This window comes from Oryza sativa, chromosome 10 (assembly GCF_034140825.1).
Source record: "Oryza sativa Japonica Group chromosome 10, ASM3414082v1".
NCBI lineage: Eukaryota > Viridiplantae > Streptophyta > Magnoliopsida > Poales > Poaceae > Oryza > Oryza sativa.
The window spans coordinates 21,606,973-21,632,743 of NC_089044.1; the positions used below are offsets into that span (position 1 = coordinate 21,606,973).

The 25,771-nt window shown below is 42.1% G+C and overlaps 4 protein-coding genes across 8 annotated transcripts; 2 read left to right on the forward strand and 2 right to left on the reverse strand.

Annotated features, from left to right (window-relative positions):
- Positions 1-847: 847 nt before the first annotated feature.
- On the reverse strand, positions 848-2,206 carry LOC107278273 (putative B3 domain-containing protein Os10g0537100). The gene has a single exon (XM_015758366.3). The coding sequence runs from the start codon at positions 2,083-2,085 to the stop codon at positions 1,147-1,149; it is 939 nt and encodes a 312-aa protein (XP_015613852.1). The 5' UTR covers positions 2,086-2,206; the 3' UTR covers positions 848-1,146.
- Positions 2,207-14,841: 12,635 nt separating this feature from the next.
- LOC4349242 (uncharacterized) lies at positions 14,842-19,823 on the reverse strand. Of its 5 annotated transcripts, none has more exons than XM_015758977.3 (6): positions 19,478-19,823; positions 16,961-18,531; positions 16,598-16,696; positions 16,325-16,496; positions 15,249-16,232; positions 14,842-15,145 (listed from the first exon to the last, which is right to left on the reverse strand). In XM_015758977.3, the coding sequence occupies exons 1-6, from the start codon at positions 19,770-19,772 to the stop codon at positions 15,108-15,110; spliced, it is 3,159 nt and encodes a 1,052-aa protein (XP_015614463.1). In that variant the 5' UTR covers positions 19,773-19,823; the 3' UTR covers positions 14,842-15,107. The 5 variants fall into 5 exon arrangements, with proteins under 5 accessions (XP_015614463.1, XP_015614462.1, XP_066160829.1 ...); XM_015758976.3 differs by having other exon boundaries at positions 14,842-15,152; XM_066304732.1 differs by lacking the exon at positions 16,598-16,696 and having other exon boundaries at positions 14,842-15,152.
- A 401-nt stretch (positions 19,824-20,224) lies between these two features.
- Positions 20,225-21,164, forward strand: LOC107277257 (heavy metal-associated isoprenylated plant protein 30). The gene is made up of 2 exons (XM_015758240.3): positions 20,225-20,576; positions 20,691-21,164. The coding sequence occupies exons 1-2, from the start codon at positions 20,342-20,344 to the stop codon at positions 21,011-21,013; spliced, it is 558 nt and encodes a 185-aa protein (XP_015613726.2). The 5' UTR covers positions 20,225-20,341; the 3' UTR covers positions 21,014-21,164.
- A 641-nt stretch (positions 21,165-21,805) lies between these two features.
- On the forward strand, positions 21,806-25,647 carry LOC4349243 (tobamovirus multiplication protein 3). Its single transcript, XM_015758861.3, has 11 exons — positions 21,806-22,127; positions 22,379-22,469; positions 22,573-22,625; positions 22,712-22,804; positions 22,891-22,962; positions 23,584-23,656; positions 24,040-24,085; positions 24,571-24,634; positions 24,719-24,772; positions 24,861-24,938; positions 25,322-25,647. The coding sequence occupies exons 1-11, from the start codon at positions 21,960-21,962 to the stop codon at positions 25,412-25,414; spliced, it is 885 nt and encodes a 294-aa protein (XP_015614347.1). The 5' UTR covers positions 21,806-21,959; the 3' UTR covers positions 25,415-25,647.
- The last annotated feature ends 124 nt before the right edge of the window (positions 25,648-25,771 follow it).

Sequence of the window (25,771 nt, forward strand, 5' to 3'; positions counted from 1 at the left end):
CAGCTAGAACTACTCTTTTGGAGCAATTGATGTTTCTTTTGTAAGGTACTGATGCAAAATAGGAGTAATAGCACTTAAATTCCTTTTATACTCAAATTAAGTTTTATTACACTTTTCTCTTAAAGGGTTTAATTGGCAAATGACCCAAGAATATATTCACAATTAATTATAACATTATTGTTGTGTGCATGTATGCTATGGGTGTGCACAAAACTACAAATGCACAATTAATGTTGTAGAATCTAGGTTTGTAAGTATTTTCTGCATCAGTCAGCTGGATATTAACTGTAAGATCGAGCCAGCATGATTTCTGAAGAATCTTACACGAATTACAGAGGGTTGTGCAGCATATGCAGCTACTCCAGTAGCAACGGAGACAGGAGTGGATCAGAACATGAGATGCAGCACTGCAGCAGCAGCAAAAGAATTGCACAGGAACCAATGCAACAGAGGGCAGGGATCATACTATCATACTATAGTTGCAGATCGATATGGATAGTATATGGAGTACATGATGCATGCATGCATGCATATCTGATCTTGTTGCAGTAGTATATCTGACCTCTAACCATCCAGTAATCTGCCTTATTTTGGGAGAAGAGCCTCTCATGATCTGCTCTGAGAGGTTGGAACTTCTTCAAGAGATTAAAAAAAAATGAATGTCCGGCACTATCAATATAGTACAAAGCCAATTAATCAAGTTATATATACATAGATTAATTGGGGGTTAAATTGTTATCATATGCAGGTACTTGCACAGTGTTATCAATATAGTACTTATCTTACTGCAACTTGATAAGAGTATTTACAATTATAATTAACCAAGATCACCTTTTTGGAAGTGTAGCAAGCTAAGGAAACCCACAGTACACAGTTCTAGAGTTTCTGATCAAATTCCTCCAAATTAGGCTCATAGAAATGAAGAACAGAGCAGTAACTAATTAAGCATAGAGCAAATTAACTAGCTAATAATTAATATGAGCAAGATATCATCAAGAAAATAATTCATCTCACTGTTACACATGCAGTTGCTGAAGCTATATACGCAGCTGCTCCAAACATTGCCTGATCTTGATCAGTTGGCGTCGTCGCCGTCGCCGTCGTCAGTGCTAGCTTAGCCTTTCTCCAATTCAGATTGGCTCGAGCTCACAACCCAAGATCCAAGGAGCACATCTTCTTCCCCGCCGTCGACGACGACGTCGAGGACGACGGCGAGGGGAGCTGCAGGAGAGACGACGCTGCCGTCCGGCTCGCCGCTCCGGCGATGTCGTCGTCGTCGTCCATGGCCGCCGGGCAGTCGAGGTTCACCCCGAACAGCCGGACACGCTTCGGCCTTGTCGTCGTCGCCGCCTCCTGCACCGCCGAGGTGGCCGCGACGTGCACCGGCACCGACTTGAGCACCACAGCGGCCGGCACCTGCGGCCGGAGGAACAGCACGTGGCGGCTGGACGCCGGGGTGGAGCCGCCGCCGTAGCCGTAGCCGTAGCCGCCGCCATAGGCGGTGGTGTAGTCTCGCCACGGGCAAAGGGGCACGGACGGGAGCGGCGGGTGGTGTCGCTGATGATGGTGGTGCGAGTGCGACGGCGGCGCCGCCGTCGGCGGGAACATGAAGCTGCCGGCGTCCTGGCGGCGGCGGCGGAAGTCGATGAAGAGGCGGCCGCGGGCGGCGTCGCCGAGGCCGCGGCCGAACGACACGGTGTCGCCGGCGCCGAGGCGCTTCTCCTTGACGAAGCGGCTCCACCCTTTGGTCATCACGTAGCTCTGGCTGCTGTTCCAGTACGAGTACCGGAACCTCCACGCCTTCCCCGTCCTGTCCTCGAAGCTCAGCACCAGCCCCTTCCCCCCGCCGCCGCCACCGCCGCCACCACCGCCGCCGCCGGCGCCCGCCGCGGCGTCGAGCGGGAAGTACCTCTCGGCGTGCTGCTTGGGGATGACCAATCGGTTCAGCTTCCCCACGTCGCTCGGCGTCACGACCTTCTCAAACATGTGCTCCTTCTCCACCACCGCCCACGCCGCCGCCCCCCTCTCGGAATCCTCCTCACCGCCGGCGACCCTCGTCGGCGGCGAAATTGGGGTGAACTCCATAGCTAGGCTACCTAAGCTCGCGTGCTCCTCCTCCTACCAAAGCTGTTGACTTTGACTAGTACGCTAATTCCGGGAGCTAAGTTGGGATGATATATGAAACAGTGTACTCTCTGCTACTACTATTTTTGGAGACTTGGATTAGGGTTATATATATATCACCTTATTATAACATGGAGATCGAGTCTCCTTTAAGTAGTGGATGTTTTTCTTGGGGAGGAATAACAATACTACTACTACTAAATTGGTTCTAATTAATATATGGAGATCAATGAAGGGAAGATACTCAAGCTAGGAAGAAATGGAAGCTACCTACCTACCTTTGCTTAATTGGCTCTCTCTCTCTCTTGATAATATAGCACTGCATGTGGCACTGTGAATTAGGGGTGTCTCTAGATTGGTGTATATATGAGAGCTAGCATGGAGTATGAATGTATGTGTAACTAGGCACCCAGACTACCAGAGAGAGAGAGTGTGTGTATGAGGTTGCTATGGAAGGAGAAGAAGATGGCAACTATGTACACACACAACACAAGCACAAGTAGGTATATAGCCACCAAGTAGCTTTCTCAAGGAGGGGAAAGGAGAAGAAGAGAAGAAGAAGAAAGTGCAATGCAAGCTGAGAGAGGGATCTAGCTCTAGCTACTAGCTAAGCTAGGTATATAGCTACTTGGTACTATAGCTTAGCTATGAGAGGAGGTGTGGGGCCCACAGGGGCTACTAATGATATTGGGTTTGAGAGAGAAGAGAGATCATGTGAGCATGTCCCTCTCAAGCCCTGCTGCTAGCAGCTGGGTGTCATGGATGGATGGATGTGTGATTCTGATTGGCTCTAGCACTCTTAAACAATTTTGTGCCGACCACATTTGCATCAAAAATCTATGTCAGCATCAGTAAACCATGCATGGTGTGAAGAGAAAAGAAAACTAATTAGGGTATTTTTAAGCTTTTGACCGGCCAGAGAAGCTAGCTTTGATCGATATATATCCTCACTCATAGTACTTCATGCATGCAACACCCTGCTCCTGCTGTGTACTAGTAGTGATAACTGCTAGTACTAACTCATTAGAGGGCCCCAAGCTTAGATTAGATTATAGTATTAGTTAGGCAAGGGTGTGATGAGCTCCATAATTAACTGGGCCAGCTGATTGGCCAGAAAGAGGCAATTGTACTACCCATGAGCAGTACTGGAAGCAGGGGGATAATGCAATATTATATTTCATGTGTGTGGTAACACCTGATCCCATTGGTTTTAAGAGTTGAAAACTGAATTGAGATGCTTTGGGCTCTTCATCAACAATGTTTTGAATTGAGTTGTTTAATGTACTATGTCCATATTTGCCGTATGCATTACTGCTGAGGAGTAGTACATAACTAGACTTCCCATTCCTTTTTTTTTTTTACATTTCCACTATCTAAAAATTAATTTCACACATATATTAATTAAATTTGATTTCTTTTAAGTCAAAGGAAAACTATGTATATACATCTTACTCCCTTCGATCCTAAATATAAGCATTTATATGTTGTTTAGCTAAGATTTTCTCTTTTAGTCATCTGATTGGTCAAATTTTAAATTTTGAATTTGCTTGGAGATTTCCATCCTAAGTATTATTACTTGATTGGTTGAAAATTCTTGGATTCATGTTCATTCGAACCAGTATCCTCAAAATACTTCTATTGCGTATAAAATTTAAATCCTAGAAATGCTTATAGTTTATTTGTGTATAGTAACTAGCTGTTCCACCCTGTTTCTAACTATAGCATTATCCGATCCGGTCAGTGTTTCTGATGATCATACATAGTTCCATAAATTATTATTCTATCCAGTGTTACTCATGAGTACATTTATATTTGAGGCAACTATATGTGCACCAGATATAAGCAGTACGCCAGTACTGATGATATGCTACTGTCTGTGTCCTTCACTCGTATATTTCAAACTGTTAGTTCGCAGCATTACTTTTTGTGTTTTCAATTTGAGCAATCGACTAGAAAAAATACCCGTACGTTGCAATGGAAGAAGACTATCTTAATCTTACTATTAATGTTATACGGTTTAGATAAGATAAAATTCACTGTAGAAATTCGCTTGGATATTGTCTTTTCAAGATCATGAGATACAATTAGAAGTCTAATCGTTTCAAGTTAGCATGTGAGTTTTTTAAAGAGATTTCTTATACGTCTTCTTTTGTATTTTAAAAGTGAACGAACTTAAAAAAACCTACTAAAATACATATTTGTAATTCCAAAAGCGAATGAACTTAAAAACTGACTTAAATACGGATGGCGTACTAAAGTATGGACAAAAACATCTCTAATTTTTATAACAGTACAGATAACCATTCCGTTTTTTTTTTTGCGGGGAACCATTCCGTTACGTTAAACTTGGCTTAATTTAGTTCTAGTATCTGTTTCTGATGTCATGTCTCATGTGTATGTACAACTGTAGACATGTGCTGAACAATATAATTAAGCAGCAGTGAACCTGATTCGCCCCCAGCGCTGACGTACAGAGGCGTCGTGTTTTATGGCCTCATGCACGCGTAAACATGCTGAGATGTGCACATGATTTGAATGCACTCTATTTGAAATTAATAGCTCAAGTGCAGATTATTGGTTCGTATATAATTTTGCAATTTGTGTCTCTAGTACCCTCCAAACTTAATTAGCTTTTTCGTTCCCTGAGGTGTGCAATTTGGCTCGTAAATTAACCTGAAGCAGCTCGAAAAGCTCGAACTGAATCTACTTAATTACTTGCCTAATAACCAGTTGCGTGAGACAGTTTCATCTAAATTATGGGTCAAATTAAACAAGTTTGAGCTAGCTAGCTAGCTCTAGCTCACACAGTACTAGTTATCGAGCTAAATTAATTATAATTGCCGTTAGGTTCAGGCACATGCAATTTGCGAAAACCAAATGGTCCTCAAGAATCAAAGGAATCAAGATGCATGCACTTCGAGAGATCATGCATCCTGGTGCTCACGGTTGGTCATAATTCTCATGCTCCCATTCGGATCGGTCGCATGCTTGAGATCACTTTGACCATTGCAGAGATGAGCTGAGAGCTGAGCTAGCATGGGCTGGTGTTCTTGCCACAAGTGGGTCAAGCTAAACTAGAGCTAAGATATCATCAAGATCAGAGGTCCCAATTAAAAGAGAGATCGATACAGCGTGCATTTGCTTGCCTTTTTCTTAATTATGTGTGCGAGAGATTAATTGATCGATCGATCAGGATGTCTTGATGGAGATAAGGATCATGTGGTCGTGGCGTTTTCCTAACCCTAATTTACTCACCTCGATTGCAGCTAAAAATTGCAGCAGATTCCGTAGGGGACCGGCCGGTCTCTGCTGGGAGATGCATGTATGGTGTACTACATGATATATATATTATTGATCGATATGGGAGAGAAGGAAGAACGAACTGGAGCTAAGCTGCTCAAGCTCTGAAGAGAACTTAATTTGATGTGGACAAACTGTACAGAAGCAGCAAACAGTCTTTACTGTCTAAAGCTTTAAATGGTACTACACTACTACTAAATCTTGTCTCGAAGCAATTACGTGTCGATATCTCCATGACCAGATGCTCATGAGGGTGATAATTAATTGATCTGTGCATTCATATATATGGGCAGATAGTAGTAGCAGGTACGTACTATATGTTCTTAAGGTTGAGCTTTTGAGATGTTGAGGTTGATAGGAGATAGCATATATATATATATATATATATATATATATATATATATATATATATATATATATATATATATATATATATATATATATATATATATATATATATATATATATATATATATATATATATATATATATATATATATATATATATACTCCTTCCTTCCCTAAATGTTTGACGCCGTTGACTTTTTAAAACATGTTTGACCATTTGTCTTATTTAAAAACTTTTGTGAAATATGTAAAACTATATGTATACATAAAAGTATATTTAACAATAAATCAAATAATTGGAAAAAAATTAATAATTACTTAAATTTTTAAATAAGACGAACGGTCAAACATTTTAAAAAAGGTCAACGGCGTCAAACATTTTGGGATAGAGGGATTATTAGGTTATCAGTTCGATCAGGAGACCCAACACCTGCAATCATAATGCTTGGAGATGAAACCATGCGTTGATCATGCATGGCATATATACAAATCTTTGGGTTAAAGAAGGTGAAGAGGGCATACCGCTAATTAAACAATGACACCTGTGGGAATGAAAATTTTGTTACTCTTCACATGTAAAGCAAGGAGAGAGGAAAAGCTACATGAGAGCTAGTAATTTTTTAAGGTTACAGTTGCTTTTAGTTCTGAAATTAAATCAAGAGGCAGGAGCTAGAGATCAGATTGCTCCATTGCTAGCTGTCATGCTGGGATTGGGAGGATCACCTCATTTCAGGAGATAAGCTAGGTAGCTAGGATTTTCCTCTGGTTTCATTAACGATCAGTGTATGCAAATAATTTCAATAAAATAGCAAGGCACCTAATTTACTCATTAGTCATTACATATGCATCGATCACTTATATACACAAGATTGCAACCAGTGTTTGTAATTTTGGTTCAAAATTCCAGTTGCAACCCCACTTCCCCCGCCCCCAAAAAAACACGGCACACCGGCATGAAACTATTTCGCCTAGGATTTTTTTTTTGCATTTTCTTTTTGCTTAATTTGGCAAAAAAAAATCAATTCCGGTCAAAAGTTATCCATTTTTTTTTAAAAAAAACCGCTCCAAAATTTTGGACTTTATATACTCCCGGCACAAATGTGCAAAACAAAATTGCAGAACCTTTGCTTGCAATAGATAAGTAATTTAATTTGCTTGTTTTTAGTTGATCCTTAATTTGTTTGCAGATTCTCTCTATCCTAAACATTAAAGAATTCCATGCTTATAAAAATGTACTAACTCTGTTCCAAAATATAACAAGTTACATAAAATCCTTGGCACGACTAAATAAAGGAGAGAGAGATGTAAAAGGACTTGTTTTGCCTTAGGGTGTGTGCGGTGTGGGTCGGGACTAGTTGGGATAAATAATAAAGCCAATGAGTAGTATATATGGGTATTATGTTTGTAAGAAAATTTGAATTCTAGAAGTTGTCTATATTGCTATATTTTCTCCGTTTTATATTATAAGACTTTCTAGCATTGTCCACATTTATATAAATATTAATGAATCTAGACATATATATATGTGTATAGATTTATTAACACCTATATGAATATGGACAATGCTAGAAAGTTTTATAATATGAAACGGAGGGAGTACAACTTAATTGGCCTAGTGTGTGCTGCTTCTTGTTCTTTTTTTTTTTTTTGAAAGAAAGATGCAAATGTGCTACTCCTTGTACTTCTTATTTATTAATTTCAATAGAATGTAGAAATACACTGTACTAGCTGTGGTATACTATGAGAACTATTTTTCATTAACAAATCTAGTGGGTTTAATTAGTTTTTATACATCCAACTTTGATGATTTTAAAGCACTACAGTCCTTTTGAAATGTGTAGTTACTATATCGCCAGCCTTTGCACTATATAGCCCTCATGAATTCTGTACAACTGGTTAGTGTCAGTTCAAGCAACTTTTTCCAGATATGTGCATATGACCCAAACATTGAAACATATATATGTGCCACCATTTACTGTGCATATAGATGCACTGCTTCATACTATCTAGTAGTATATAGGATACCAGGCCTCGATCAAGGATAGATATATACTACCTCCACTTTTTCATATATGTCGCTGTTGAATCTTTTGGCAAACTTCTGATCATTTGTCTTATTCACATTTTTTTTGCAAATATATAAAACAAAATTAAGTTATGCTTAAAGAGCATTTGACGATAAATCAAATCACAATAAAATAAAGAATAATTATATTTTTTAATAAGACGAATGATCAAACATATCTGAAAATTTCAACGGCGCCGTGAATTAAAAAACGGAGGGAGTATATATATATATATATATATATATATATATATATATATATATATATATATATATATATATATATATATATATATATATATATATATATATATATATATATATATATATATATATATATATATATATATATATATATATATATATATATATATATATATATATACTAGCAAATATGCCCGTGCGTTGCAACGGGTGAAAAAACGTAATGATAATATACGTTTTTCATGCATAACCATGTCGATAATAATCAGAAAATTAGAACTACGAAACTTTATTTTCTAGCGCGTTTTCTTTTGTGCTTTTTTCTGACATTTTTCCCTCACGTGTTTTTTTAAACCGTTTTTATTTTCTCGCGCATTTTTTCCTTTTTTAATATACTGTAGAAACTTCTCTTTTTATAGTTAGATTAGATTAGATTAGAGATAAAGAAGATATATAAATGGACTAAAAAACGACGAATATAAATTTGACTTTTTTCCTCCGCGCTTTTTTCCGTCCTTTTAATTTTTTTTCTCGTGCATTTCTTTTACGAAGGGTTTTTTTCACCACTTTCACATAGTGTCAAACCTTTCTAGATATAATAGGATTCGATTTTTTTTACCGCATCACGTATAATTCCTTTTTCTTTAGAAACAGACAATTTTTTCGCCCTTTTTTATCGCGTCAACGGAGTCGGAATCGTTTTGATTTTTTCCCCTTTTTTTGGATCGGACAGATTTTTTTTTGCCCGGTTTATTTCGCCCGATCGATTTTTTTACCGCGTCACATATAATTCCTTTTACTTTGGATTTTTTTCGCCCTTTTTTTACCGCGTCGACGGAGTCGGATTCGTTTTGATTTTTTTTCTCCCTTTACTTTGGAATTTTTTCGCCCTGTTTTCACCACGTCGACGGAGTCGGATTCGTTTTGATTTTTCCCCTTTTTGGCTTTTTTTGGATAGGACAGATTTGTTTTTTTTTCGCCCCGTTTTTTTATCGGACTTTTATCTTTTTTTTCGCCTGATTTTTTTATTTTTTTTACCGCGTCACATATAATTCCTTTTTCTTTATCGGAAAGTTTTTTTTCGCCTTTTTTTACCGCGTCGATGGAGTCAGATTCTTTTCAGCTTTTTCCTTTTCTTTTATCGGACAAATTTTTTTTTCGCCCATTTTTTTTTTCTCCTGTTTTTTTCGGATCGGACTATTTTTTTCTTTTTTCGCCCGGTCGATTTTTTTACCACGATATATATAATTCCTTTTTCTTTGGAATAGGACAGTTTTCTTTTTATTTTTTTAAACTCTTTTTACCGCGTCGATGTAGTCAGATTCGTTTCGATTTTTTTCCTTTTTTTGCTTTCTTTTTTGTCGGACAGATTTGTTTTTTTTCCACCCGGTTTTTTTCCGCCCAAGTTTTTTTATCGGACTTTTCTTTTTTTTTTTTGCTCCATGATACATATAATTCATTTTTCTTTGGAATAGGACAGTTTTTTTTTTATTTTTTTAAACTCTTTTTACCGCGTCGATGTAGTCGGATTCGTTTCGGTATTTTTTCCTTTTTTTTCCTTTTTTTTGTCGGACATATTTGTTTTTTTTCCGCCCGGTTTTTTTTCGCCAGGTTTTTTTATCGGACTTTTCTTTTTTTTTTCGCTCGGTTTTTTTCTCCCGTTTTTTGACGGACGACAGAAGCACCTAGAGAAGTGTTTTTTTTCTTTTCTCCAATCCAATACAGATCGGATCTCTTCCAGGGAAATCAGATTTTTTTTTTCCAGGGAATCGGACTCTTTTTTTTCGCTTTTTTTATTCATTAAACGGTTTGTCTCTCGGACTTTTTTTTCCCTTTTTAAGGGATCGGGTGTTTTTTTGCCAGGGACGGGTGTTTTTTTCGCCCGGTTTTTTTTTCACTTTTTTTTTTGGATCGGACTTTTTTTTCGTCCGGTTTTTTTGATCGGACAAACTTGGTTTTTTCTGCCCGGATTTTTTTCACCCGGTTTTTTTATGGACGATGGAAGCACCTCTTATTTTTTAAGTAGTAGTAGATATATATATATATATAGCAAGCTAGCTCTGGGGAAGATATACATTAGTTAAGCACACATGCAGTGAGCTAGCTAACTGCTACTACTAGCATATATATCTACAATTAATACAGAGTGATTTAATTTACAATGCGTGACTCATGCATATGTAGTTATGTACGTAGTATCTAGCTACCCTCTCTCTCCCTCTTAACATGCGTCAATTCGTACTAGTGTAGTACAGTGACCCGATCCCTAGCTCGATCTCTCGCCGTGAGAGAGAGAGAGAGAGAAAGATCAGAGAGATGATCCATGGCAAGATCGAGGTCCCCGTGAGGCCGTGATTATGCATGCCGGTCGCTGCGGTAGGGGCTCGATTTACATATCGATCGACGGGGCGTGGTGTGTGGGGGAGGAGCTAGCAGCCACGGCCAGCTAGGGCATGCATTTAGTTATGGCCGAGATCGATCAAAACTCACTACTCAGTAGGGGACCTCATCACACATCTTATATCGCCCAAGGTGACACATGACACACTAGGAAATGTCAATGCAAGATGATGGGGGAGAGAGGTGTGTAGTCGTATAGTAGTACTAGCACATATCACATGTTTGATGGTGGCACTGGCATGCATGCACACAATGCAAGCTGTGTTATTTACTGGTTATTGGATAGTGCTGGTGGTAGTAGCATATATATAACGACGCACTAATGTTGCTTCTGCTGCTGCTATTGCAAACAGTCGAGGGTTCCAGCTGACACTGTTGAAGTAGTCAGCTGATGTGTTTACAATGGAGGTACCCCAAACTTTTGAAGTAGCCCGATTTACGCTCTCGAACTAAGAACTGAACATTCATTAGGCATCCTAACTTATGCCCCCCTAATCTATTTAAAGTATTGATCCTATGTGGCATATACGTGACAGTGATGTTCTCATATGGTTATCTAATTAACGATATTAGTATATCATTTTATTAAAATAAATTGACCCACTTGTCAATCACTCATTCTCTTACATCCCTTTTTACCACGATTGAAACGGAGGCCTAGGTGCCAAGTTAGAGCCAACGCCTCGAGCTCCGCCCACGCGATCAGGGAGGTAGAGGTCACTGAAGGTGGCGGCTAGCAACTGACGCTAGAGGTAGAGCTCCAACTCGATCTCGCTCAAGAGGAGGATCTTGCCAAGATCAAGGAGGGAGGCACAAGTTGGTGGAGGCGGTGGCTAGTGACCGCCTTTATGGATATATCTTGTCGAGCTCAGGGAGGGATGTAGAGGTTGAGAGATACTCTTGCTGGCGGCCGATGGTGGAGCAGAATTCAAACTTAATTAATCTCGCTCCAGGAGGCGAATCTTGCCTAGCTCGGGGCCGGCGGCTTAGGTTGTTCGAGGCTTTGGCCAATGGTTCATGGTGGAGGCAGACCTCAAATTAACTTGATCTTGATCGAAAAGGCGGCCAGGCGCGATGGCACAACCAACAACGATGGAAGTATGCAAATTTGGAGCAAATCTCGGTATGGTTTGAAATCAAGCTTAAACTCACTCGAGGTGATAGATATCGCCAAAGGTTGCAGACTCGATGCACAAAGTGGGTTGAGGCACTAGCTGACGAAGCCATTGAGGAGGTTGAGCTCGGTGTTCGGCGAGCTACAGATGGCGGTGGTAAGTTCTCCCACTAAGGTTGAGCTTGGGATTGATTGGGCTATTAGTGAGGGCTGGCGATTGGATTCGAGAGATGGAGAGGAAGAGGTGGAGAACATGGGGACATATGGGCTCCGCTAAATTTGTTTTTATTATTTTGGTTGACTGGATTACCACGTCAATCAAATTAGTACCACTAACCAAAACAACTCCAGACTGATCAAGGCGGTAATTCATTTGGATTAAAGATGTTTGGGATGACTTGGACTTTTTTCCTTTTCGTAATTCTGTAGTGGTTTTAGCTATCCGATTATTTTTAAAAAAAGAAATACACTACATGAGGTGTCTTTTTTCTGATGCTAAATTTAATACTAGAAAATATAATACCTCGAAAAATCAATCTCTTCAGCTAATTTGCTTCAGTTAGTATATGTGTCCCTTTTACAGAAAAAAAAAAGTCAGGGTGGAGTATATGAGGGTCAGCAAACACGTACTACAGAACATGAAGCTAAGAGTACGTAGGCTAGCTAGATTGAAAAGCTTTACGTATCGTACCCCAGCTATCTTCTTAGCATCTCAATTCGATTTCAAAGGCAAAAAAGTTTCAGATCAGATCGATCGACTAGCTATATATGCACCCTTCAATGACGCTACTGGATTCTGAAGAGCTAGCTTAATTAGCTCTACTAGTACTACTGACCACTGAGCATGCAGCCAGTCAACCCAATAATCAACGCCAAATTCAGTCTATCACACACCCGTTGTCGTCCAGCCGCAGCCTACCACTGTACGTTGGGGCGGCTGGCGAGCGAAAATGGCAATTTTGCACGTACGCGATGTGGCACCGCTCCCGCGGCCTCGTCACGCGCGCGCGCGCCGCTAAATTTTGGTTGCCCTTGGGCGTCGGCACACGGCGCGCGGCCACCCACGCACTCCCCCAAGTTTCCCAACCCATCGCGCCGCGGCGGCCGCGCGGCGGCTAACCACCAGTCCAGCACGCGCACGGCGCACCCACCGCAACCAACCGATCCCCCCATACCGTACGTATTTCCCGCACGATACGGCGGTGCGCGGTGTGCTCCCGCGCGCCCGCACGTCACGGTCTCTCCCGTGCCCACGCGAGACGCCACGCGCGCCCCCGTCCCCCACACCGCCCTGTCTCCGCCCCCGTACTAAGTACTAGAGATCTCGGGGAAGCCTGACACGGGGTCTGATAATGTTGAGCCGCAATTAAAAACAGTCTTTAGTATTGGTTAGTACTCTATTACTTTTTAAATATTTGACGCCCTTAACTTTTTTTAAATATATTTGACTGTTCATCTTATTAAAAAATTTTAAATAATTATTAATTCTTTTTCTATCGTTTGATTCATTGTTAAATATACTTAGAGTAAAGTGTACGGGCAGTCCTTAAACTTGAAGCGATGTATCATCTAGGTCCTTAAACTTTCGAAATACATATCCAAGTCTCAGAACTTGTCATAGTGTGTCATCTAGGTCCCAAATCACCACAACCCCTCTTGGATCTCTTATGTAGGATCTAAGAGGGGATGTGTCGATTTGGGATCTAGATGATACACTTTGACAAGTTCTAAGATCTGAATATGCATTTTGAGAGTTTAGGGACCTAGATGACACACCACTACAAGTTTAAGGATCGCCCGTGCACTTTACTCATGTATACATATTGTTTTACATATTTCACAAAAGTTTCTGAATAAGACAAACAGTTAAACATATGCTAAAAAAATTAACAGTGTAGTATTACTTACTGATACTAAAGATTGTATAGTATAGTTGATGTATCAATAGATACTAATAGATCTAAAATTTATGTCTTCTATATACCACGACGAACGATCAATTCTCGAGTAGGGGACACCAAACGGAGGAGGATCACATCGACACGAGACAACGGGAGGCCGACATGCAGCTGAGATTGCAGCCCGGCTACAGTAGCAGCAGAGAGAGGCCACCCGCCCCGGCGCCTGCATCTTCCCTCCGCCCGCCACGCCACGTACGTACAACGATCGGCCTCTCTCTCCTCTCGCAGGCTATATAGCTCCTCAATCATCATCATCACTCGCCGCAGCGACGGTTTCCTTCCCCGGCCTCCAAAGCTGCCGCCGCCAGCAGCAGTCGCAGCGATCGATCGTCTGCCGATCGGAGGGCATGCAGTGCAGCGCAGCAGCCAGGTCGTCGCAGCACTGCAGCATGCAGCAGTGTGGTCTCTACTGTAGCAGTAGGCATTTTTTTTTTGCCCCGTGCTTACGTACCACGTTCTCTTCTGCACGCACGCCACCCTTTTCCATCCATCGGTGTGTTTTTGTAGCCGGCCGGGGTCAACGTGAAAGCTAGAAGAGGATACTGCAGTGCATGCATCGATCGCAGCCATATGTGCCATGCCATGCCTGCCCTGCCCTGCTTTACTTTGCCACGTCCTTTTCCACGACTTTTGATCAGATTTCGCACAAGCATCGTCCTTCCATCGATCGATCGGTTGTATTGGGATGTGCACCCCATGGAGGAGTAGTGGTACTGTGCCTGTATCTGCTCGCACAGTTGCGATATCGATATGGCCAGAGCGTAGTAGTAGAAGGTTGTTGTTGTTGTTGTTGGTCCAGTCTGTGTCTCCCACATCCAGATCAGCCGACATTTCTGCACTACTTGTCATCCTGGACGCACAGTGGATGGCAATAATAAGTAATCGATCTTCAGCTGACCGGCACAGCTGCTCAATCCCAGATCGATCGCTATCTGAATTTCAACTAAGGAAAAAAGTGATATATCTGTGGGGATTTTAATTGATTTCTCCCGTAATATAATTGCTCACTGCAATCAAACTCAATAGAAATCTTAAATCCAGGGAAATGAGACGAGAGAATAATAAAAATTCCAGATTGGTTGAACCTGAAACTTGGCCGTGTTGAATTTTACAAGAACAGTGTCCTGTATGCATATATCATATAACTGAATTGGACATTGTAAGGTTGGTGATTACTCCATTGATGTTATGATTTATATTATATAGCAATGGACCAATTCTGTCCCAGAATGAGCATGCTGATGCTAGTCATGGTTGTCAGGTCCCCATGCAAGTTCTGATGCAAACACATAGTGATAAATACGTATACTGAGGCTGGGAGGATATGGATAACACAATTCATGAAAACTCCAAAATATGCACAATTATTATAGATACATCGTACGGTATGAGATGTTTATATGCTGACCAGTTGTGTATCATGATATACTGGTCACAGATAGAGGAAAAGGACCGATGGATCTTTCAGGTTTCGTTATTACGATAGCATATGTACAATAAGCATGTTAGAACATGAGCAAACATAGTTGCTTGATCTCCTTGATAGCTTTCAGTTCGGTAGCCTATTTGCCTGGATGGAAGAAGTTCTCCTTCAGCATATGCTCCCACTTCGGCGGAAATATATCATACCTGTGAACTGAAGAGGAGATTAGGGGCGTCTCTTGAGACCCTGCTGTACAAATATGAGAGTCCATTGTACTTAGCGGCCAACCAATGTTCATGGGAAAACTACCTTCGCTTTGGACTGCAGTTTTGTCATTGACTTCATCAGAAGGTGCCTTGCGACCATTATCTTCATCACTACAGGTTGCATCACCAGGAGAGTCTAGACCACTGACAGAATCTTTTCCTTCCGAGTGCCTCACAAAATTATTAGAATGCAGAATATTTTGGAACCCGTCAGCAGTGCTCACAGTGTCGCCATTTGGAGCTTGTATTTTGGCCACAACACCATCTTCATCCCAATTTGGTTGATCAGTACATGCTTCTACATGCTGCTTGATGGCATCGTCCAATGAATTTATATTATCGTCACGGCACTTCAAAATTCTCAGTCTAGACATAACAGCATTATCAATTAAATCATTTGTGCCTGTGCTTGCATCTGGCTCATGCTTGCTGCTTTCCTGACCCAATGAGTTTGCATTATCAGGACGGGACTTCAAAATTCTCAGCCTAGACATAACAGCATTGTCAATAAAATTATTTGTGCCTGTAGCTGCATCTGGCTCATGCTTGCTGCTTTCCTGACCCAGTGGGTTTACATTATCAGGACGGGACTTCAAAATTCTCAGCCTAGACATAACAGCATCATCAATATTATCTGCTCTGTTTGTGCTTGTATCTAGCTGGTGGTGGTTGTTGTTTTCCTGTTTTAGAGAGGCTATATTATCAGGACACGAATTCAAAACCCTTAGCCTGGCCATAACAGCATCTTCAATTGCACATGGTTTTTTGCTTGCTTCTTCCTGCTCTTCACAGTTGTTTTGGCAAAAAGCACGACAATCCTTCAAATTGGACTGTAAAAATTTCAATCGCTCAATCACCTCAGCATCAACACCATCAATGATGCTCCTATTTACTGCAGGAAGTTGCCCGTCACAACTATCTGCTCCCTGACATTGCAAGTTCGCAGGATAGGCAGTGCTGTTTTGTGGTTTACTATTGGGTATGGTTGAGATAAAGATTTTATTGCCTTTTGATAAGTCAACAGGAACTGCATTGATAAAAAGATTTGCATCTATTAGTAGGGCACACTAAGAGGTTAGTATCCATATCCAAATATGTAAATTCATAATGTCTGAGCACCTTGTGTGTTATTGTGATTTTCCATTGCTGCAAGCTTCACACGGGTAAGTTGAAGCTCATATTTGAGCTTACATGCTGATGCTTCTGCTTCAACCCACAAATTTTTGTAGATCGACAATTGCGAGACATCAATATCATCAAGCGTCTTATCCTCTGGGAGCTTAGCAACAGCCTGAAGGGAAGATAAGGATAAGGTACACAATAGAGGATAAAAAGATGTAATCAATTCAAATTAAACGGCAGCATGATGCTCCTAATCATGATTGAAGCTACCTGTGAAATAGAGGTCTTCAATTCTGAATCGTTCTCTACTAATGAGTGTTCAGGCATTGCCATCCATAAGTTATTCCTTGAACAACTCATATTTTGAACCTTGTATGAGACAAAAAAAAAAGAAATGAGTAAAAGCTAATGAAACAAGCTTCGCCTTTCCTACATTTAGTCTATGAAAAGCAGCTTTGCATTTGTATGCAACTTCAAGGGGCTAGAAACTAGAACGTATCAAAGGAAGCATTCGAACTACATATGCCCATTTTTTTATACTGTAATAAGTTCATACACATGATGGTTATAGGGGTATAGTACATGATATGTAAATATGTGATATAATTGTGCAAAAACATTTCCAGAGCATACCTTGCTTATACAGGAACTAGCATCTCTAAGATTTTGAATCACTAATTGCAGAAGTTCCTCTTCATATCCCTGTAATGGAACGCTATTGCAAGTGGACAGAAGCATTGCCGATAAATCATGCATTTGTTTCAGAAGTTCTGCCCGAGACTTCGATCTTGATTCAGAAGACGTCTTCAACATGCTCCCCCCAGAATCTGAATAATAGCGAGGCTGCTGACCTCCTTTTGCACATATTTGAGCCTGTGTGCATTCCTCTGCCCCAGCTGCTTGAGAACAAACATTAACATGTAGGCTTTCACTCAGATTCTCAACAAGAGCCCTAGGAGCACTGCCAAGAGGACTAGGCCCTTTGTTAATTGATTCTTCAGTTATGCTCCCAATATGGTTGGAACTATCCTCACCTAAGAGTTTGGCTTTGCTGACTGAAAGGTTTTCCTGTTGATTCGCAGCTATCATGTTCTTACAATCTCCTGTAGAATCATAGCATTTCTGTCTTCTGGAATTTTGTTCTTCAGGAAAATAACTTGCATTGTTACCAATACCATTATGAACCCCAATACAGACCGGAAGTACTTCTTTATTATCTTCAGTGTTTTTACGTGTCTCGGGCAACTTGAATGTCTTCAAAGCATCACTTTTGACACTTTCAGAAGCTGATACTTCCTGATGTTTGGAGAATAGCTCTGAATACTTTAAACTCCATTCGGGTGATTGCTCGATTTGATAACCACCTACCCCATTTACAGAGTGGGAATTGTCGGTATTTTTCATAATACCAAATGAAGGAGGATATGCAATAGGTGCACCCTTCCAACAAGGTGAATCAACAGTGGGGTTATTAACCTCAGGCAACTCGGATGAAAATTCACGAGACTGAACATATCCAACCTCAGATGGAGAAACTTTGGAATTAAAGCTACCCCGGTCATATTTCATCTCTGAAGATTCCTGTATAGGTCTCCCATTTCCAAAACACCTTGCAGCACGGTGATCTGCTCCAAGAGAATTGAGCAAATGGTCTCCCGCATTGCTAGCAGAGCTGCTCCATTTTCCATGGTGTTTATCAGTAGTCTGATGCCCAAGATCTTTTTGTTCATTCCACATGCAATCAAAATAATCAAGGTTGATTCTACAAGGATTCATATATGAAGAAAAGGATGAAGAACTTTCCCCAGTATTTTTATTCATCACTGGAAACATTTGTTCGACCACTTCAGAAGAATTGGCAGGTGGCGTCCACATGACAGGAGGTGGCACATTTGTTGAACATGATGAAAGCTGTGTCATGTATTTGTCATATGCAGGATACTGAGGAGGATACTGTAATAAACCTCGCTGTGTAGGATAAGGTTCTGCATCTTCTGATTTATGCACAAAGGTATTCTGCTGCGGACTAAAAACTGATGGCCCAACACCACTGGGCAGAACCTCTGAACTTCCTAGCCAAGTTCCAGGACCTTTTGCACTTGTTAGTTGTGAGCTCTCTGATCTCAATGGACGTGTAACCATAAAGTTACCAATTTGACAAGTCCCAGGGAATATACCATATGGTGCAGTTTCAGGAGCTTCACCTATATAATATGTTTGAAGTCACCAAAAAATTATTAGGCATGGCATGCTTTGGTTAAGCCAGGCAGCAATATCCCAATCAAATTATACACTCACCAAAAGCTCCTATTAACAAAGATAGAGCTTATGTACACATAAGCTCATTGTGTGTGTTTTTTACGCAAAAGGCAGAGGAGAGTCTGCCTTATGTCCATTGCATTACTGGAGAGTCAAAGAGTTATATTACCAAGAGGCAAAAAAAAAAAGAAACACTAAAAAGAAAAGGACAGAAAGTATAAACAAAGAAGAAATCTAGAGAAGAAGAGGAGAAAACAGATGCCAGAAACAGCTTAATTCATTATATCCAGCCATTGCTCGGATGTGTTCTCAGCTTGACACGAAATTCCATTTTGAGACAGCAATCATCTAGCTAGTAGTTACGCACAACAGATATTTGCAAGCATGCCTCTTATAATTTGTGCATATGTGGCTAGTCTAGATAGGCCTCTCATGCACATAAATGAAAAAACAGATTCTAGTCGAGGAGCTAGATGCCTTCAATTATTTATCCCAAAATATAAAATAGAAATTAATTCACTTTGATCACTTATATGACAAACCCTGGAACACAAAATCTCCATAAGGAGCTAAATAGGATGAACCACACATGCACACAGGTATTCAATAGTGTAAAAAGTTTAATTCGCTCTGATCACTTGATATGACAAACCCTGGAACACAAAATCTCCATAATAAGCTAAATAGGATGAACCACACATGCATACAAGTATCCAAAAGCGTAAAAAGTTTGGCTTATGCAAGTAACACCAGCATCATGAGCGGATCAAACGAATCCTATACAGACCACGAACCACGAGACAGTAACATCTGACCCTATCAACGCATTCTCGCAACGATCGACCACATATCCACTAGGAATCGACCTCTAAATTAGGCAAACGCGAGTACCTTTATACGCCGGCGGCGGGGGGGTGGCAGCGGCGGGGGAGGGGGCCATGTAGCTGGCGGGGGGTTCCATCCACGACGAGCTCCCCCAGTCTCCGGCGGCGGCGGTGGTGTAGAGGGAAGGCGCGGTGGGGAGATCGAGCCCGGGGGGGTTGGGGTTGCGGACCCTGGGATCCGCCGCGGGGCGGGGGCAGTCCACGGTGAAGGGAGCGGCCGAGGGGGAGAGCGAGGAGTGCGCCGCTGCCGCGGGGTACGGCGGGGGCGAGCCCCGGTGGCGATCGCCGTGGTAGGGCAGCATCTCGCCGGCGGCGACCGGTGGTTGGGTGGAGTGTGGCGTCTGCTCAGGCGTGCGCGACGTGTGCGTTTCTGGTGGTTTGGGTAGGCACGAGCACGAGGAAAGCGTGTTGGGCCGTATGTGGAAAGCTCATAATAAGGTGGGCCCAATGGCCCATATAGTGGTAGCAATCTAATTAGATCCACGTAAAGCATGGAAATATGATTGGCCCATTTCCGATCTCTGAAGCAGAGCGATGGTACACATGCATGAGCTGATTGATCAGTGAAATTGCTTCGTCAGTAAGTCTGGATTCAGAGCAAACTTTTTCTGTGCTATGTACTATTCCTACTCATCAGCAAAAAAAATATATTCCTCCATATTCTCGCACATGACACTGTCACCTCAAGCACTGACACATCGATCGACACAGCCGACCATGCAGGAGGTAGTCACTTCTAAATGTCCAGGATATATGTGTATATACAGTTTCACATTTCTTCCCAAATATATTGATGCCAAGATCCAGATCCTATAACTATACTAGCGTGATCTACCTCAAGGTTAATTAGCTCTGCTTCACCCAAGCACAAATGGCGGACATTGTCTCCGACGTGTTCCTGTCCTTCTTCTGCTGCTGCTACTACCCTCCCGGCGGCCACCGCGGCGTCGGCGCGCACAACGACACCGCCTTGCGCCGCCGCCGTGGCGGCGCCGGCCGAAGCAGCAGCAGGCCGCCCGTGTCGCTCCAGACGGTGGAGCTCAAGGTGCGGATGTGCTGCGAAGGCTGCGAGCGCGTCGTCCGGAGCGCCCTCGCCAACCTCCGAGGTGAGCTATAGCGTGCAACCGCGTCATCGTTTTGGACAATGACACGGTCTTATCGTTTTCAACAACGACATGGTCTCGAGCTTTTTGGTGGTGGTACGTGTTGTTTTTTTTAAGGGGTGGATAGCGTGGAGGTGGACGTGGCGATGGAGAAGGTGAGGGTGACGGGGTACGTGGACCGAGGGAGGGTGCTGCGCGAGGTGCGGCGGAGCGGGAAGAAGGCGGAGTTTTGGCCCAGCGGCGGCACGCCGCGGCGGTTCACGTCGGAGAAGGAGTACTTCCGCGACGGCGAGGCGTACAGGGGCAGCTACAACTACCACCGCCGTGGCTACGGCGACGGCGACCGCCACGGCTGGATGCGAGAGCCCGCCCGCGGCGCCGACGCCGTCAGCAACATGTTCAACGACGACGACGTCTCCGCCGCCTGCGCCATCATGTAGTATGATAGTAGTGTCCTTGCCCCAAGCAGTATCGGAGTGGCTGATCTAGCAATTAGTAGAGCTTGTCTAGCATGATCTAATCAAATATTTATCTGTCATAAAAAAAAGAGAGGATCGTAGAGGTTACCTACCTTAGCAATATGCCAATCTACTACTCTATGTCTAAAAGAAAAAAAAACGAATCTTAGAATTGGATGTGACATATTTAACAGAGATATATTTAAATTCGTTGTACTAACATGTTTATCACCATGTTGGTTTTTTATAAAAGGATAGAGTAATAATACTTAAAGTTAGCAAACTATTGCTGACATGGAAACTTTTGCTACTACATTATTGTGGTATGCTTTGCTGAGTCATCTCCAAGTGTAATGTAACCAGCATCTTAGGACGATTGGTCGTTGTATTAGTACATGCTGAGACATCCTGAATGATCTGGCAGACTGATTAGGACACGTGAGAACACGGTCAAGCCCGGCGTGCACACTCTGTCCGGTGGGCCCAGCCCAGCCACCGCAAAAAAAAACTGAAAGCGAAAGTGCTAAACTAATCACGCCGAGCTGGACCAACCAGGCGCTTCCACCGAAACGTCCCTGCACCCGGTCCATACACCGACAGCCTCGTCCCATCCCCCCTCGCGCCGTCGCGCGGGTTCCACAGCCGTAGACCGGGTCCACGAACGCCGTACACGTGGCCCTCCCCCTGGATCGGCTCACCCTCCCCGGTCGACGTCACCGCCTTCGCGAGGAGGAACACGAACACGAAAAGGCTCGAACCTCCACGCGAGTTCGCGAAAGAAAGAAACTGAAATCCGAATTCGATTCCAATCCTCTCGACCAGCGAGAGGCCTCGCCTTCCTCCTCTCCCCCACGTTGGCGTAGCTCGCGCGCGCGCGCGCGCCCGCGCCCGAATCCACAAACAGCGTGGTCGCGGGCGGGGGTTCTCGATGAGGCGGATGCTGGAGGTGGCGGCGGACGCCGGCTCGTCTGCGGCGGCGGCGGCGGCAAACGGCGCGGTGGACTGGTGGCGCGACGTGAACGAGTCGCCGGTGTGGCAGGACCGCATCTTCCACGTCCTCGCGGCGCTCTACGGCTTCGTCTCCGCCATCGCGCTGGTAGGCGCCCGCCACCCTCCACCCTTCCATTACGTTACGATCTGTGGAGGCTGGATCTGATTGCTCAGTGGTATCTGTTTTGATTGGGTTTTCTTTTTTTTATCTTCCCTTTCGATTGTGCGCGTCGGCACGATCTGTGGGCGTTCGGTTCTAAACTTTGGGTGTTTCTGAATTTCTGATGGATATCTTGAGGCTGGGTCATGAGCGTTGTAAGAAATCTAAATTTTTTTGGGGCTTGATTTCTCTTGTAGGTCCAATTGATCAGAATCGAATGTAGGGTGCCCGAATACGGGTGGACAACACAAAAGGTGTTCCATTTCCTCAACTTCCTCGTGAACGGCGGTGGGTAACGAGCTGTTTTTTTTTTTTCTTTGCCTATGTTAGATGTTCGGTCTGGTACTCTTGTCGATTGATCTATGACAATGCTTGTTGTTTGTGTTTGCAGTGCGATCCATAGTGTTTGTGCTGCGACGAAATGTGCAGCTCATACATCCAGAGGTTTGTGAATTGTTGCTAATTTGATGATCAGATTGATGCTGCAGTTCATTTAAGTTATGGTGGTATTAAGCAATATTCTACCGCAGATACTTCAACATGTGCTTCTAGATATGCCCGGGCTCGCATTCTTCACGACGTATGCACTTTTGGTGCTCTTCTGGGCCGAGATTTATTATCAGGTGCTAGGCTGGTTTGATCTTTGTAGTTCCCTGTGACATTTCATCAGTGCCTTTAGCACCTCCTAATTTGTGAAATTTTCCACTAGGCGCGTGCAATGTCCACTGATGGGCTTAGGCCAACTTTCTATTGGATCAATGCTGTGATCTATGCAATTCAGGTGTGTACTGTATAAGATCTCATGTTGCACTTGATGGTTTAGAACTTTAGATGAATTAATACGCATGTGAAACGTACTGCTTGAGGTGCTTGGTATTATGTTGTGTGGACCGTTGAATTCAGCTGCCTTAATGTTGCGTAGAATAAAGTTCGGACACTGAAATTCTTTCAGATGGTTATGATGGTGGTGCTTATGACCAATCAGATTGAAGGTAGTTGTAGACATAATTGCTGTACTTTCTTGCCCATTACACCTTTCAGTTTCTCAACTGATGGATACAGTAAGGCACATTTACCTGATATAGAAAATGATTGATAGAAGTACCAGATTCCTTTTAATACCAACCACTAGCAAGTACATGATATAATTGATCTTTGATTTTACGATGAAAAGATATCCCCAATTCCCCATTAAACAACCTTCCTAATGTGTCATACAATGGGCTGGGATGTTGGGATATCTGATTGTATATGTTTATGGGAACTGGAACACATTGAAGATGTTCCTGGTTTAATTATTGGGGAATGCAATCCATCTGTCTTATCTATTTCTGAGCTAACACATGAAAACAAGGAGCATATTGCTTACGCATGAAATGATTTGATTATTCATTACTTTCAGATAATATTATGGATGGTTCTATGGTGGAAACCAGTTCGAGTTATGATCATCTTGTCGAAGATGTTCTTTGCAGGTAGAATTTATGTTTGCTTTTCCTCTCCAGCAATTCATATGTTTTAAGTGAACATAGGAAATTTAGGGCATATGCATCCATCATTTCTACTATGCTGTTTAGTTATGTTAGTTATCAACTAAAGAGTATTATCTGAGTGAAAGCTTATGGAAAGTATTAACAGATCTACTGTAGAGTGTCGACCAGGAGCAATAGGAGTAAGCATAGCGTGCTAAAGTTAATTTTGGAAACCACCTTCATATAAGTCTTTAGTTTCTGGTTAGGGAGATATCTAAGTAGCACATGACAAAGCTTTAATAAATTCAGGCACACTAAATTGTTAAATACTTTCTGATAACTACTTCATCTTTTCAGCTAATAATATGCTATATTTTAATTTTTAGGTGTATCACTGTTTGCGGCTTTTGGGTTTCTTCTCTACGGTGGGAGGTAATACTTCTCTAGCTACAGTACTGCTCTGATAGAGTGATGCTCTCTTGTTGTACTGTTTGGATGGTAAACTAGATCTGGTCACAACAGAAAAAAACATGGGGCCATTTTTGTACCATATGACAAATTAACCATATGATGCAACATGATATGACCACACTATTGCCCTGTCAGATTGTAAGCTGTTCTATGCTTATATTACTTGGATGGTGAACTTCTAGCCTTCTTTTGCATTCAGTAACAATGACCTGCTTTAGCCGCCAGGATGTGTAGCAGCGAGTATATGCTAGTCATTGTGCTGTGCAGCTCTGTTCTACACTAGAATATATACGGTTATGGCCAGTATACTTTCCATGTACCATTCATTTCCATATTCTACTTAACTTGGTCCTATCTATCACTTGGAAAAGCTTGTGCTGAGTATAGGCTGGAGTGACCATTTCTAACAGATGATTTGTCACATGATATTTTGTTTATTGCTGTAGGTTATTCCTGATGTTGCAACGTTTCCCAGTTGAATCGAAAGGACGGCGCAAGAAATTGCAGGAGGTATACTTGCTTTTCATTAGTCTGAAATTTGGAGGCTAGTTTACGACAAATTTTATGTTTAACATATGTTATTCCTTCCTGTAGGTTGGCTATGTGACTACAATCTGCTTTACTTGTTTCTTGATCAGATGTGTCATGGTAAGTGTGTAGAATTTCTTTGGAGTCTTTGAAAGAATTTAGCTTGCTGAAACAGGAGAGAAATACTAAGTTGAGCCTTGTCTTGCAGATGTGTCTCAACACATTTGATAAAGCAGCTGACCTTGATGTTCTGAACCATCCGATTCTGAATTTCTTTTATTACTTGGTATGTCTTGATTCATTTATTTCCTACTTGGTATGCTTTTGTTCGTTTATATTGTCAAAATGTTAAGCATTCAACTTATGCAGTATGACTTACGACAACTTTTAGATTTTGTTATGACTAAGCAAATTATGAAGGTATCGAGATGAGGGCAGAACTTAACAAAGGAGCATGGATAATGTGATGTTGATAATATAGTACAGTTTGCATATGAAGAACAATACCATATCTGACTCAATGCGGCACGAATGCCAGCTTTGTATTAGAGGGATTTTGCGAATATTCTAAAAGAAAAATAAATCATACCACGGGATAGCTCCAGAAGTATCATATATATTTGTTTACTGTTCTTATATACTAACAAAATTCTCTAATTTTTTTGGCAGCTGGTTGAGATCGTACCTTCAGCTTTGGTGCTATTCATCCTAAGGAAACTGCCACCGAAACGGGGGATCACACAATATCATCCAATTCATTAGAGCAGCCCTGGCAGGGACAGAAGAGGTTTTCTTATGAGTAGTCTATACAGCGTGGTAAATACAGAAAAGGCAATGTGAAAGATACCACACTTGCTTTCGAGCTTGCCCCAGCTTTTGTAAGAGGAAGCCTTTAGAATCTCAGGGTACCATCGTGTGTAAAAATGCAATCTGGTGTTGTTACAGATTTAGAAAGTGTTAACTTATATATATATATATACCTTTGTTCTTCTTCACAGTGTTTTCCCTCTGTACACATCACTGCAACTGTGCCTCGCATATTTGTGCATTTTTACCTGGCGAAAAGACTGCATTTTCAGTACTTGTTTCACCCAAGCTCGAGGAGTCAGTTTCTCCTCT